The sequence below is a fragment of the Puma concolor genome, chromosome E4 (genome assembly GCF_028749965.1).
Source record: "Puma concolor isolate L17-30 chromosome E4, mPumCon1.1.hap2, whole genome shotgun sequence".
NCBI classification, from domain to species: domain Eukaryota; kingdom Metazoa; phylum Chordata; class Mammalia; order Carnivora; family Felidae; genus Puma; species Puma concolor.
In genome coordinates, this window is record NC_141683.1 from 57,859,299 (window position 1) to 57,876,010 (window position 16,712).

A 16,712-nucleotide genomic window follows, 5' to 3' on the forward strand; every position below is an offset into this window, starting at 1 on the left:
AAGTTAGGCAGTCAGTGTCAGTGTTGCTCTGTTTTCTGCAAATGGCTCTGTTTTTTTATGCTGAGGGAGGGAAATGCTGCCATCCAACTTCTTTGTTCCCATAGAGGAGTCTCCTTGAATGCTGCCTCTCAGGGATGTGCTCAGAGAAGAGGGAATAATCTCCCATCTGTGTGCCCCAGGCATCATACTCTGCTCCTGGGTTATTTGCCTGCCTTGTCTTCAGGAGTAGGGCAGTGCCCTAAGGGCTCTATCCTAGCCAAGCCCACTGACCTTTAAAACTCCAGGCTTTAAGTCTTGTTTGTAAGAACTCACAAAATTCAGCCCCTTTTTGTTTTCCAAGTCAGTGGCTTTGGGGAAATATTTGCCTTGTGTGGGTGTGTACTCTCTCTCTATCCCTCTTCCTCCCTACCTACCTCTCTCCCTCTCCCTTTCCCCTGTTCCTGTCCCTCTCCCTTCTCTGTGACCATGGCTTCCTCCCCTCCATAGCACCCATGGTCCATTTCTCCCCTAAACTACGTCTCTGAACTTTCTACCTTTTTAGATGTGGCCTCTCCTCTCCTTTTAGTTGTGGAGTTCATTCTGTCAGTCTTCAGGTTGATTTCTGGGGTATTTAGGATGATTTGATAGTTATCTAGTTGTGTTCATGGGATGAGACAAGCCTAGGGTCCTCTTACGCCACTGCCATCTTCCGCACTCTTCTGAGAAAATACTTTTTATGAACTGAATTTTTAATTTATTGAGACTTGTTTGGTGGTCTAGAGTATGGCCTCAGCAGATGTTGCATATGCAATTGAATGTGCATTCTGATGTTGTTCTGTGGAGTGTTTTGTAAATGTCCATGAGAAGTCAGTTGCTAATGTGTTCAAATCTCTACATCTTGTTGATTTTCTTTGTATTTGTTCTATTAATTATTCCAAGAGTAATATTATAATATCTGACTATATTTATGGATTTAACTATTTTTCCTGCAGTTCTGTTAGGTTTCGCTCCATGAATTTTAAACTTTTTTATCTTAAGGATGGAAAGATACAAGATCATCACATCCTCTTGATCCTTACCATTATGAAAATGATCTTCATTATCCCTGCTAATATTCTTTTATGTGAAATCATTTTTCTCTTGTACTAATATAGACACTCCAGCTCTGTTCTGACTAGTGTTAGCATGCTGTATATTTGTCCATCCTTTTAAGATATTTATATCTTTATACTAAACTGTGTTTTTTATACACAGTACATAGTCTAGTCTTGCTTTTATTTATTTATTTTTTATCTTTTTCCCTCTTTGTCCTCCTTGTCTGCATTCTTATGGTTGAAGGAGTTTTTTTAACTCTGTTTTATCTCCGTTGTTGGCTTAGCTATAACTCTTTTGTTGGTTGCTTTAAGGTTTATTAAATATATAAATATTTAAATATGTTAAATATTTAAATATATTTATATTATATATCTTTAATTAATCATAAGTTGTCTGCCTCCAAGTATACATATTTAACCTATCAGAAGTTAATTCTGCCTTCAGATAATATTGCACCACTTCATCTGTGGTATGAGAACCATTACTCCTGTTTCTTCCCATCTCAACTTTATGCTATTATAATTAACATTGGTTATATTTATATATTATAAACCCTACAATACATTATTATACATTTACATATAAATGATTTTGTTTTAAAGATATTTAAATATTAACAAAATAAAGTTACCATTTCCATTGATTTTGTTTTTTTGAGTAGATTCATATGCCTGTCTGGTGTTTCTCTTTCTTCCTGAAAGATTTCCTTTAATATTTCTTGTAAGACAGATTTTGTGATGATGAATTATTTTAATTTTTTGTGTTTAAAATTCATTTTTTTCCTTTTTTGAAATATTTTTACTTGTTTAGAATTTAAGGGTGACTTTTCTTTTTGTTAGTAAAGATGTTGTTCTACCATTGACTTGTTTGCATTGTTTTTACTGGTAACTCTTCTGTCATCTTTTTTTCTTTTTTGGTCTGCATATAGAGTTTCTTTTTCTCTAGTTGCTTTCAGATTGTCTATCATTTGTTTTGACCAGTTTGATTATGATGTGCCTTGGTGTAGTTTTCTTCATGTTTCTTGTTCTTAGGTTCATTGCCTATATTGGAACTGTGGGTGTATAATTTTATCATATTTGGAAAATTATTGGCTAATTATTTCCAAAATTATCATATTGTAAAATTATTTCTTCTGGGACTTCAATTACAGGTATATTAGGCCACTTTATTATTTTTTTTGTTTGTTTATTTATTTATTTATTTATTTATTTACTTACTTACTTACAACGTGCCTGAGCAGGGTAGGTGCACAGAGAGGGAGAGAGGGAATCCCAAACAGGCTCCACACTGTCAATGCAGAGCCCAGTGTGGCACTTGATGTCATGAACCATGAGATCATGACCTGAGCCGAAATCAAGAGTCAGATTCTTAACTGGCTGAGCTACCCAGACCCCCTGTTAGGCCACTTTATACTTTCTACGTAATTCACTGATAATCTTTACATTTTTGCTGTTTTTTTTTTTTTTCTTTTTTAATTTTGGAAAGTTTCTGTGGCTATGTCTTCAATTTTATTTAGATATAATTTAGAAATATAATTTAGAAATAATCTTTTCTAATCTCTAAATTACTATCCCACTTAGTATATGATCTCAGTCATTAGAGTGTCCATTGCTAAAAGTTGATTTGAATCTTTTTTATAGCCTCCATGTCTCTACCTAAGTTTCAGAACATCTTGAAAATGGTTGTCTGTTAATGTTTCTATCTGAATATTCTAACCTTGGTGTCAATTCTAGGACAGTTTCAGTTAGCTGAATTTTCTTCTCCTTACAGGTTTTATTTTCCTGCTTTTGTAAATGGCTTTTAATTTTTGATTGAATTCCTGAGAGTATGAAATTAACATTGTTTGGTGTTGGATATTTTTTTATTCCTATAAATATTTTTGAACTTTCTGCTGGGACATAGTTAAATTACTTGGAAGCAGTTTGATTCTTTTGGATGTTTCTATTATGATTTGGTAGCATGGATATCGCAGCGTTTAGTCTAAAGATTATGATTTCCTACTTTCAGGGCAAAACCCTTCTGAGTACTTTACCTAATGCCACATGAATTATGAAGTTTCTACTATGGCTGGGAGAAACAAGCATTATTTCCAGCCTTGCGTGTTCACCATGTACTTTGTCTTCCAATTCTGTTACTTTGTTTGGCTTCCAGCCTCAGATTCCTAATTCACATGCCTAGTTAGAACACAAGGTAGTTCTCCACAGAACTCCAGAATTCTCTCTGTGTACAGCTTTCTCCTCTCTGGTACTCTTTTCTGTGAACTCTAGCCACTTTGGCTTCCCTGGTCTCTTGGTTCCATCTCTTCAACTCTGGGTGTCTTTTGGGTTTGGCCAGGATTTTCCCTCTCTGTGTCATGTCTTAGAGACTCTCAAGGCAGTATTCTGGGGCAATCATAGAACCATCTCATTTATTTCTTATCTGTTGGGTCACTGTCCTTCATTACCTGATGTTCATTGCTGTGAAAACCTTTATTTTGTATATTTTAATCTGGTGGTGGTTGTGGTTGTTACTGTTTCAGGTAAGGGTTTAAATCTGGTGCCTGTTATTCTGTCGTACTAATTTCCTAGAGCTGCCAAAACAAAGTATCACAAACTGGCTCATTTAATAAAACAATAGAAATTTATGCTGTCATAGTTTCTGCAGGTTAGAAAGCCAAAATCAAGGTGTTAGCAGGACTGTGTTCTCCCTGAAGGCTCCATAGAAGAATCCTTCTTTGGCTCTTCCTAGCTTTTGGTAGCTTCCCATAATCCTTGGTGTTTCTTCGCTTATGGCTGCATCGCTCCATTCTGTGCCTCCATCTTCACATGGCTGCCCTCCCATTGTAGCCGTGTCCTTTGCCATTCTTACAAGGACATAAGTCATTGGATTCAAGGTCCACCCTGATCCAATATGACCTCATCTTAACTAATTACTTCTGCAAAGACCCATTTCCAAATAGGGTCAAATTCTGATGTTCTATGGGACATGAATTTTGGAAGAACACTATTTAACCCATTATATCTCTTTTGGTTGCAAGCAGAATTCTACTATTTGCTTTTTCAACACAATTTCATTAAAAAAAATTTTTTAGAGAAATCGATTCATTGAGTGCTAAAACACTGTTTAAATCAGAGAGTATACAATACAAATTTTTTAAGTCCCAGTTTTTTAAGTGTATTTCTTGGTTTGAGACAGAGAAATGAGCCGTTTGTTGTCATGAATATTAGGAGAACAGAACTAAAATACATCAAAGATAGTCACACACATCCCACAGTATTTACAGGGAATACCTTCTGTCTTTCCATGGAAAGACAGCATGGAAAACAGGGTCAGAATGATCCTGTAGAAACTTCCTAATGAAAACAACCCAGTCAGCTTATCTTAAAGTTGAGCATGGCTGCCACAGAACCCCATCCAGGGCTCCCGTGCTTCCTTTGCTGCTCCAAAGATACTGTGCCAATTGGGCAATGCTTGTGTGCAGCCAACATATGGGACGCAAAAAGTCCAAGGTCCCTAGAACAGGACTAGGTCCTGGGGACACTCCCCTCCCTCCCAGATCCATCTGAAAGATACTTTAGATTTCAACACAACTTTAAAACCTTTTAATAGTACCTTGCATGGAGAGTCAGCATGATGCAGTAGTGTAAATACATGAGCTTTGGATTCAGGTAGGCTTGAATTTTAATTTAGCTCTATCACTTTCTTACTGTGTGGCTAAGGCAAGTTATTTAACTTCTCTGAACCTGGGACTGCCTGTCTGTAAAATTGATAATACTTCTTTTCCCACAAAATTTTCTTAGAGATAAAATGGTTTGCTGTTTATATATCAACTAGTACAGTGCCTGCTATACAGTAGCCTTAATTAGTATGAATTCCCTTTACATCTCCAATATTTGTTAAATAAATTACATATTTACAACTATTGCATATATTTCTTATTTTCATAAAGATATAGAGATGGTTTATAAGAACACATGAAATGCTGTAAAGTAATGAGTAAACCAAGGCCATAGTACTATGTTGATCATAATAGCCTAAAAATTCTGACAAACCTTTCAAGTCTTAACTCTGAAGCTTCCTGTCAGTCAAGGCAAAATGGAAAATATTGTGTGTTACAAATTCTCACTGTCAAAAGGGATGAATCATAGGAGTTTCTTAGGAAAGTTTCTTAGTTTTTATTACAGTATCTAAAAGAAATTTTACTTAGAATTAGTAAACAGTGCCTTAACTTTGTCTAGTGTCACAACTGTGTTACTGAATTTAGTATGACCATTATCTATAGTAACTATCAGAAAATCAGTTTGAGTATGAAAAATAGATTTTAGTATCCTCACACTTAGCTCTAGCTATATTATATGTTTTGGATTATAGTTCTTTTTGTTGTTATTAGTGAGCATACACTTTTATATTAGTTTCAGGTGTGCAGTATAGTGACACTATACACACAGTATTTCCATACATCACCCTGTGCCTGTCACAGGTGCACTCCTTAATCCCCATCACCTATTTGACCTGTCTCCCCCTCCCCTCTGGTAACCATCAGTTTGTTCTTGGATTATAGTTCTTTTTAACGTAGCAGCTCCTAGTTGTTGAAGTTTTACCTTGTTTTCTACATGTATAAAATTATTTTTCCATCTACCTGTCTTACTATTTATTAACATATACCTTTAATGCCATTTGCTTACAATTAATCTCTAAGCTCCGAGAAGGTAGGAATCATTATCTTGTTTTGGTTAGTGCCCTTCTCAGGATCATAAGAAAATGATTGTGTGTGTGTGTGTGTGTGTGTGTGTGTGTATGTATGTATATAGTTTTAATTTTTATAACATATGTATTTCTCAGTAACAACAAATGTTTTCTAATGAGCCAACTAATAATAAATTAAAAACTTTTAAATATAATCTTCTTAGAACTACATCTGTTACTATGCTGAGTAGAAATGATTTATTAAATTGTTGATTCAGTATGCCAGTCATTTTACACTCACCTGTTTTACTCTTTTAGTTGCTCTTTATCTGCTTCTGAATCTTGCTGAGGATACACGCACAGAACTGAAGATGAGGAACAAGAACATAGTTCACATGCTGGTGAAGGCTCTTGATCGGGACAATTTTGAGCTACTTATTCTAGTTGTGTCATTCTTGAAGAAACTCAGCATTTTTATGGAGAATAAAAATGATATGGTAACTTACATTTAAATAGTCCATGTTCACCATTTTCAAGTTAGAAATATTTTGATAAGAAATAAACACATTATTCCCCTACTGAGATTATTCTGAATGAAAATTTTACAATGGCAGTAACTCTCTTAAATGGCTTCATTAGGAAGTATATTCCTTATTAGTTCATACTACACTAAATTGAAACTATCTGAATAAAAAATGTTTCCTAATATATTGTATAGGATGAGTCTTTCCATATTAAACATAATATGTAGAAAGTAATTTAAACTTAACATTGTCCTTCAGAAGCATCTGGTTTGTTATTTTCCTTTAAATTATTTTTTTCTCCCGCATTTCTGATATTGGTGTGCGGAATTGCAATCTAGCCCAGTCTTTCCTTTTTCGCCTACCATCCCAGTTGGTAGCCACAACTTGTTGATTCTACTTAAGTGTCTCTTGAAGCTGTACCTCCTTTTTATTCTCAGTGCTGTTGTATTAGTTCATGCCATCTTTATTTACACCCTCTTCCTTTCTTGTTGAATATTATAGTAGGCTTCTATTTGCCATCTTATATTGTGTTGATGGGTGATCTTTCAGAAATACAAGTTGATTATATAGTATTTCCCCTTCTGAAAAGTATACACAATTCAGAAATAATGTAAAAGTAGAGTAGAAATTATCTGCTTTTTTCCCACATCATTAAAAAAGCTTTGTAAGCACAGTGTTACACTGTATAGATATTATATTAACCAGAACTTGTTTTCAGATATTTAAGTTGTTTATAATTATAGCTATTTTATTTTTTTTTATTTTATTTTTTTTTTTTAATTTTTTTTTTCAACATTTATTTATTTTTGGGACAGAGAGAGACAGAGCATGAACGGGGGAGGGGCAGAGAGAGAGGGAGACACAGAATCGGAAACAGGCTCCAGGCTCCGAGCCATCAGCCCAGAGCCTGACGCGGGGCTCGAACTCCCGGACCGCGAGATCGTGACCTGGCTGAAGTCGGACGCTTAACCGACTGCGCCACCCAGGCGCCCCGGTTATAGCTATTTTAAAAAACACTTGAGTGGACACATTTGTACGTGCATCATTGTCTATATTTCTGATTAATTTCTTAGGATAGATTCCTAGATGTGGAGTCATTAGATCATTGGCCTTAACTGTATTGAGGACCATTTTAGAAGTATATGCCAATACAAGTCATTATATGACTGTGTATTATTGGTATAAGTAGATTCTCTTTCAGATAGTCTAAATATACAGTATTTCTGCCTGTTTTTTCCTTCTTTTGAAGTTAAAAAGTACTTCTTTAGGAAGTACCTTATGCTTATTGAATGGCACAGTGTGCTCTTTGAAAACCTGAGACTGATACATCAGATTTAATAAGTGCCTTGAATTCTGATACTTGAAATACATGAAATTTTATTTTAACCACAGATATTTAGTATCTGTCATTTTCATCATTAGTATATAATTATTGATGATCACTGTATGCCTGATATTAAGATTGAATTTACTTAGATTAATAAAAAATATGTTTTTTGTTTTCATTGATATTATTTTAAAGAAGAATATGATGAGACGGTGATATATACACTCTTGAGTAGAGTGTAGGTAAATAATTGCTTTCTCTTGCTACAAGTTGAAATAATTCTTCCATTTTTGTGTTTAGATTAAGTTCACCTTTAGTACGTTTGCAAAATTCAAATTAATTTGCCATCAGCATGTATCTACTACATTTTGGTTAGATTTGTATTTAGGAAATAAACTTTTTATGTGTTCATTCTATCAAAAGTGATCTCAAAATTATTATTAAAAATAATTTTCTGGTAAGGTCATAGATTTGGAAGATCCCATATAAATTGTCTCATCAAATCTCACTTTTTATTGAGGAGGAAAAACTGAGGTTCAGAAAAGGTCATTTTTCCAAGGTCATAAAAATGATGCAATTAGCCAGATTTTTACCATAGATGGCATGCATTTCATCTTTCACCGTGGAAGAAGTACATTTTATTTAAAGGCATTGGTAGAATCAGGATTTTCAGAGCTTGACTAGACCTTACATCTATGTCTAGATCTAGCTAATTTTGCAGATAAATTAGCAGAAAATCAGAGAGGTTAAGGAATTTGCTCAAAGAAACATCTGTGGGTATTTGGCTTCCTACTCTTTCTCTCTGCTCCCAGGGCAAAACAAAACAAAAAATCTTTATGTTTTTTAAAAAGATATTTTTGGCAAAGATTAAGTATCAGCAACTTTTAAATGTTGGCCTCTAGGAACACTGAAAAAGAATTGGCTGAAATAAATTTGCTGATAGATTGTTAATAAACTGTCACTTTATATAAAACATTTAGTAAAAGTACTAATTAATTATAAATTCCATTTTATAGACATAGATTTGAAAGGGCATTGCATATTGAGATAATTATTAAATTTAGCTTGTGGGATTGGGCTTTTATCAATCAAAAACACATGATTAGAAGGCTATGTCTAGTGTTTAACCATCTGATTGGACCACATGGTACATACTTCACATTCCATTTTTTGCAATGGAAATGCAAATTAATTTTTTAAAACTCTCATTACTTTATTAGGTTTGCTATAACAACCATTGTGTAATGTTCTTATTTCAAAAGAAATATATTAACTTGATTTAATTAGTAACAGATGAAGCCTGTGGCAATTTTATTTAAAAGGGGTGGAGAGGAGGAATTGTTGCTCTATTTTTGAGGATGTATTATATGTCTAAATAAAGTGTTCATTTTACTGTTGTTGTGAACTAATACTGACCTTTTTAGGGTTAATATATTTTAAAGGAAATTTAATTTACTTAAAAAAGTCTTTCAATTAATGATTTAAATTGACTTTGCCTATTTACTAAATAAATACAATATAACAAAAAGGGAATAAGAAATATTAGAGTATGATTTTAATAGGAACAAGAGAAAGGGTATATATTCCTTAGATTTCTTATTTTCTTACTAAGTTTGAGAGGTTTTTTAAAATATTTTTAAATTTTGAATAGGTCTTTTAACAGTTATTATGTCTTGTAAGTATTTTCTCCTTTTCTATGACTTGTCTTTTCATAAAGCAGAAGGTTTTGTCATGAGGTCCAGTATATCAAAAAGTGTTTTTAATAGATTGCATTTTGGTGTTGTACCTAAGAAATATTTGCTTAACTCAGGATCCCAAAAAGTTTTCCCTGTTTTCTCTGAGAAATTTTGTAAGATTTATGTTATTTTTGTTTTAGTTTAGGATATCCATTTTTAGTTAATTTTATATGTGGTACAAGGTATGGATCAAGATTCATGTTTGAATGTAGGTGTCCAGTTGTTCCACCCCCATTTGTTGAAAAACCTGTCCATTCTCCACATAATTGTCTTTGCAATTGCTTTTGTACTTCTGTTGAAAATCAGAACAGGCTATATATGTGTGGTTTTATTTTCGTACTCTCTCGTATTTAATTTATCTACCTGTCTGTGCTTTCACTGATATATCTTTGTCTTTATTACTGTAGCTTTATAGTAAGTCTTAAAATCAGATAGTATAAGCCCTCAAATGTTATTATTCTCTTTCAAAGTATTCTGGCTATTTCATGTTGTTTACCTTTCTATATACATTTAGAATCAACTAGTCTATTTCTTAAAAAAATAAAAATAAAAAATCCTGGAATCTTGACTGGGATTGCATTAACTCTATCGGCAGGATTCAATATATTAACCATACTGGATTTTCCTCCATGAGTATGGTATAGCTCTCCATTTATTTAGAAACTTCTTGATCTCTTCCATCATTTTATGGCTTATAGCACATATATTTTGCACATATTTTGTTAGATTTATACCTAAGTGTTTTGCCACTAGAAATAATAGGGGTTTTTTTGTTTTGTTTTTTATTTTAGGGAGAGAGAGCATAAGCGGGAGACAGGGGCAGAGGGAGAGAGAGAATCTTAAGTAGGCTTTATGCTGAGTGTGGAGCCTGACATGGGGCTCAATCCCATGATCCCAGGATCATGACCTGAGCTGAAATCAAGAGTCAGACAACTCAATGACTGAGCCACACAGGCACCCAGCTATAGTAGTTTTTAAAAAATAAATGGTTTCCTGTTATTGACGGATAGCATACAGAAGTTACATTTGACTTTTGTGAATTTTCCTTGTGTCTTATGACCTTGCTGAATTCAGTTTTTTAATTATAATGGCTCTTTGTAGATTCTTGGAGATTTGCTAAGTAGACAATTATGTTATCTATAAACAAATGTTTATTTAATTCTAATCTGCATGTTCTTTCTTTCTTTCTTTCTTTCTTTCTTTCTTTCTTTCTTTCTTTCTTTTTTTCTTTCTTTGTTTCTTTCATTGTACTGGTTAGGTCCTCTAGTATGATGTTAAAAAGGAATGCTGTAAGTGGATACCCCTTTCTTTTTACTGATCTTAGGCAGAAAGCAATTCTTTTACTATTAAATATGATATTAAGTAGGTTTTTTTGTAGATACTGTATCAGTTTACTTAAGTTCTATTCTATTTCTGGTTTGCTGAGACTTTATCAGGAATGGATGTTGGATTTTGTTAAGTGTCTTTTCTACATCAGTTGAGATGATCACATGGTTTTTCTTCTTTAGACTGTTGATACAGTGAATTGTGTTAATTGACTTTAGATATTGAGACAGTCTTGCATTCCGAGGAGAAACACCACTTGGTCACGATATATTATCTTTTTATATATTGTTAGATTTGATTAGGTAATATATTGTTGAGGATTTTTGTGTATGTGTTTATGAGGGAATACTAGTTTATAGTTTTCTTATGATGACTTGGTCTGCTTTTGCTATTAGAATAACAGTGTTCTTATAGAATGAGTTGGGGGAGCATTCTGTTTTTAATTTTTCTGGAAGGGTTGGTGTAGAATTGGTATCATTTCAATCTAAATATTAAAAAAACTATTAATGTTATTTATTTCTTTTTGAGTGGTAGCTTTGTAGTTTTAATCTTTCAAGGAATGTATCCATTTCATCTACGTTGTCAAATGTATGGGCAAACAAGTTTTTGTACTTTTTCCTTCTTACGTTTTTAAAGTCCAAAGGTGTGATGTGATTATTCCTCATTTCATTACTGATACTGGTAATTTGTTTCTTTTCTCTTTCTCTGTCTCTTTTTTTGTAAGTTAGTGGTTTGTCAGTATTATTGATATTTTCAGATAGCCAGCTTTTGGTTTGATTTGGGGAATATATTTTCACTGAATTGAAAATTCTAGGTTGACATACTTTATAAATATCACTTCATTATTTTCTGGCTTTCATAGTTTTTGACACGAAGTGTGAGGTAATTCTTATCTTTTGTCTTCTATATGTAATGAGTCTTTTATTTTCTACCTGCCTCCAAGATTTTATCTTTGCTTTTCAACAGTTTGAACATATATCTCTCTAGGCACGTGTGTGTGTGTGTGTGTGTGTGTGTCTGTGTGTGTCTGTGTGTGTCTGTGTGTGTGCTGTATTCTACTTGGGATTTTCTGAGCTTGTATGTGTGGTTTGATTCTTTCCTTGTTTTTAGAAAATCCTTGGCCATTATCTCTTCAAGTATTGCTTCTGTCCCTTTCTGTGTCTCTTCTGCCAGATTTCAGTTATACCTGTTAATCCATATGATATTGTCTCATGGCTCTTTGATACTGTGTTGTTGTTTTATTCTTTTTATTTTTAAAATTAAAAAAAAATTTTAGTTCAATTTGGAAGATTTCTATTAATCTACCTCCAGGCTTACTTATTCTGTCATTAGCTATATCACATCTGCTTTTGAGCCCATGAAGGTTTTCTTCATCTCTGTATTGTGTGTGTATGTGTGTGTGTATTTAACATTTCCATTTAATTCTTTTAGTATCTTTTTCTTCAAAATTCTCTGTTCACTCATATTACCCATTTTTTCCAGTAGAGCCTTTAACATATTAATCATGTTCAATTATTACTAAATAATAATTCTCTGATATGATTTTAAATTCTCTGATAATTATACAGGTCATATCTAAGTCTGGTTCTATTCACTGCCTTCAGTGGGATATTTTCTTGCTCTTCATGTATCATAATTTTTTATTGAAACCTAGACACCATGTGTTGATTAGTACAGATTGAGATAAATATTATTTATGTCTGGAAATAGGCAGACTTTATTTTCTAAGCCTTTAGTCATTCTTGTCAGGAGTTACCTTCCACGTCTTATGGGCTCACACCCATGTAGCATTATGTTGTCTTTGGTATGGGGTATTGGTTGCCAGAGGGTTTTTCTCAGTGTTCATGTTCACCCTCCACTTCAGACTTTCCCAGTGTGTCTGTGCCTCAAAGAGGACCTCTCACTTCATTTTAACACTCTCTCAGCAATGTACTGCTATTACTTGTTACTTGGCTTTTGCTAATATGGTGCCGGGTTCAGAGAGGAGGAAAGAGGAGATTTTTTTGTTGTTCTGATTTAGCCTTCAGGCAGTCTTAGGCTGGTCCCATGCCCATAGTTATACTTGTCAGCAGTGGGCTTCCGCAGTCATCCCGTCAACACCTCTCCTCTGGAAACAGAGGAACGGAAAAGAACAGCAAAGAACCGTTTCTTTCCCCCAGCTGCTGTGAGTCTTTACCTGTGTTTTGGATGTGACAGGTTTTGTCGTATTTACCCAAGAAGCTTAATTAAGTCTTTTGTTTTTTAGGGGAAATAGGAGGAAAAGATCTGGGCAGCATTTTATGCCTCTTCCCTAATGGCAGCCGTTCCCCTCCCTGAGGCCCCCTCGACTAAGGGGGAAGTTTTCTTCCATGTCCTGTTCTGTCCCCAGTTTTTCTTGTGACCTTCCGATCAGGTCCCAGAAAAGACCTTGCGAGTGGTTGCAAACACCCTGAGCATCTGCAGCGTCACATTTCTATAGTCAGGCTTCTTCACAATTTATTTAAAATCTTCCATGCAATCTTCTCTCCCAGTTCTGCGGCAACTCTGTTTTTTTCCAGTGAACCACCCTGTGTATATAAACCAGCGCTCATGGCCCTTCTCTCCTTCAGGGTACCTACCTTCCTTATATTTCAGGCCAGTTGATTTCCTTGGAACCTCAGCTCTTTGATGTTTTGTTTTGTTTTCTTTTGTTTTCTTTTGTTTTGTTTTTTAAATGTTTATTTTTGAGACAGAGACAGAGCATGAATGGGGGAGGGTCAGAGAGAGGGAGACACAGAATCTGAAACAGGCTCCAGGCTCTGAGCTGTCAGCACAGAGCCCGATGCGGGGCTGGAACTCACGGACCGTGAGATCATGACCTGAGCCGGTCGGACACTTAACCGACTGAACCACCCAGGCACCCCAATGTTTTTTGTGTTTTTTTTAAGTTATGATTTTATATCTGGAATTTTCTTCCAGTTAGGGTGGGAACCACATCTTGTCCAGATTTTTATATCCTAAAAGTAAGTTTGAAGTTCTGCCTTTTTTCTTTTTTCTTTTTCAGAAGATGGGATATACTTTTTATTCACTTTTGTATCTCCCACCCTGTCCAGCACAGGGCCAGACACATAGTTCTGCCTATTTTTCTTAATCACTATGCTTCTACTTGACTACTTCCATAGCATTTTAATTAATCTCCCTATTTCTATTCTTGCCTCCTTCCAATACATTTTCCACTTTGTAATCAGAAGGATAGTTTTTAAAGAGTTCCTTGAATACTGAATCTTCCATATCACCCCAAGGCCTTTGCACATGCTATTTTTTTTCCATCTAGGCCACTCTTTCCTCTGCCTCTTCAGTTACCTTTAGATAACTTCTGTTCATCCAGGAGATTATTTTTCCTTAGAGAAGCCTTCTTTGACAACTCTTCACATTGAGATTATATCAGATCCACTCATATTTTTTCATGGTACTGGCTTTTGTTTAAATCTTCTTAAGTAACTGTATAATAATTTCTTTATTTCACTCCTTCTAGAATATAAGCTCCATGAAGACAGGTATCATTTCTCCCTTGTTCACCAATACGTAACTGGGACTTAAGTTAAAAAATATTTGTTAAATGAATAAATGAAGCTTAAAAAGTTGTTATTTACTGTAATCAGTGAAGCTAGTGATAGAATTATGGTTCTGTATAAATTTGACAAATCTTTTTCACTGACCTCTATGGAAATTGTAGGAAGGTAACAAAATATTTACCTGGCCTACTCAGAAGATTAAACTAGGAGAAAGGGAGAACCAAAATTAGAGTCTTTGGAGATGGATTTGTACTTTTTAGTGAAGAGCTCTAGATAGGATTACAGTGTGGCTGTGGAGTGAAGATAGAGGTCTGAAGGAAAAATCATTGTTGGTTTGTCAATTTAGTATTTTTTAAGAAAACCAGTGTTCACCGCTTAGCATGGAATGAGAGGGAAAAAGGTATATTGAGGGCTCAGTTAGCAATGTGACTTTTATGAGGTCAGTGAAAGATTGCAGTAAAGGTATGGCAAGGCAAATAAATGCTTTAGTTTTCTAATACAAGAAAAGTAGAGCAACATTACTCATAAGTTTTTCGGTAATGATCAAAGAAACATGTAATTATTTAATAATTTCTCTCCTTTTTAGCCGTTGCTTTGTGACAGAGGTGTGAGATATTTTTATAGCCAACTTGTTTTGATTGCTACCTTAAGAAAAGTGAATATTGAGGGGCGCCTGGGTGGCGCAGTCGGTTAAGCGTCCGACTTCAGCCAGGTCACGATCTCGCGGTCCGTGAGTTCGAGCCCCGCGTCGGGCTCTGGGCTGATGGCTCAGAGCCTGGAGCCTGTTTCCGATTCTGTGTCTCCCTCTCTCTCTGCCCCTCCCCCGTTCATGCTCTGTCTCTCTCTGTCCCAAAAATAAATAAACGTTGAAAAAAAAAATTAAAAAAAAAAAAAAAAGAAAAGTGAATATTGGGGCGCCTGGGTGGCTCAGTCAGTTAAGCGTCTGACTTCGGCTCAGGTCATGATCTCGCGGTCCATGGGTTCGAGTCCCGCGTCAGGCTCTGTGCTGACAGCTCAGAGCCTGGAGCTTGTTTCAGATTCTGTGTCTCCCTCTTTCTCTGACCCTCCCCTGTTCATGCTCTCTCTCTGTCTCAAAAATAAATAAATGTTAAAAAAAAATTTAAAAAGAAAAGTGAATATGGGGCTTATGTTACCAAAAAAGTTCTGTTTTCTATGAGTTCTCACTGTAAAGCAGGCTTCTCTCGAAACAGTTTTATGATCACCTAGAATGAGGGTGAGCAAACTTCTGTAAATGGCCAGGTAGTCAATATTTTAGTCCTCATTTGATGTATTTATTTTTGGTTCATGTGGTCTCTGTTGCAGCTTCTCCTCTCTGCTGTTGTAGCATGATAGCAGTCATAGTCTGTAAACAAATGAGTGTGAGTGCGCTCTAATAAAACTTTTTTTACAAAGACTGAAATTTGAATTCTAAACATTTTCATGTGTCATGACATATTATTCATTTGATTTATGTTCAACCATTTAAAAATATAAAAGTCAAAACCATTTTTAGCTCTTTAGCTAGTTCAGCAAACTAGCCATAGTTTGCTGACCCCAACCTGGAGTTTCCACTGTTACTCGTAGACCAGCTTCTCTCCTGAGGTTTTGTTTTTTGTTTTTTGTTTTTTTTAAGGTTTATTTGTTTTTGAGAGAGAGAGCACAAGTGGGAGAGGGGCAGAGAGGGAGGGGGACGGAGGATCCTAAGCAGGCTCCCTGCTGATGGCAGCAAGCCGGACATTGTGGGTCTGAACTCCCGAACCGCAAGATCATGACCTGAGCAGAAGTTGGAAGCTCAAACTACTGAGTCACCCAAGTGCCCCTTCTCTCCTGAGTTTTATAAGATTTTCAGATATCAGATGACTACCAGGTCAAATTAAACATGACAAAAATAAATTTTTTTTTTTTTGTCCTCTTTGCCCTATACCCACTTTTCAGTTTACAGATCTTAGTTAATGAACCCACGTTCTCCTTATTGACTGTGCAGAAAAGGGCTTGGGATTGCTCTCCTTAGATAGGCCTTCGCACAAGGCTGACCCGTGGCTGGCATCTGGGAACTTGGATTTCAGGCGTGTTTCCACTGTTCCCTAACTGATAAGGGTCTTTTACTGTGCCTAAACTGTTTGCACAAGCAATGTGGTTTTTGCTAAAGACCTGCTTTCCTTCTGGGAATCTAGAATTTTAGTTTGTGCTGGCATAGGGTTCCTGTGTGACCAGCCCCCAATAAAAACCTTGGGCACTGAGTTTTAGCCTCATTTCAATATTGAAGCACATCCTGGATGACTGTGTGGGGAGAGGATTCTAGGAAATTTACACCTCTGGACTTTGCCTCCATGTGCCTTTTCCCTTTTATGATTTTGCTTTGCCTCCTTTCATAATAAAAAATGACAGTCACTGTCAAGGTGACTGCATGCTGAGTCCTGTGAGTCCTTCAGCAAATTACTGAGCGTTGGGGTACTCTTGGGGACCCCCGTCACATTGACCAGGACACAAACCTGAAAGTCATCTTCAGTGCTTCTACTTCACTTCT

General features: G+C 35.4%; 1 protein-coding gene across 2 annotated transcripts in view; it reads left to right on the forward strand.

The window, feature by feature from the left end:
* The window catches only part of KIFAP3 (kinesin associated protein 3), a 177,274-nt gene that overhangs the window by 61,300 nt on the left and 99,262 nt on the right, over nucleotides 1-16,712 (forward strand). For both annotated transcript variants that reach the window (XM_086693965.1, XM_025926270.2), the window contains one exon: nucleotides 6,058-6,236. In XM_086693965.1, the coding sequence (XP_086550091.1) occupies nucleotides 6,058-6,236 (179 nt within the window). The remainder of the gene's footprint in view (nucleotides 1-6,057; nucleotides 6,237-16,712) is intronic.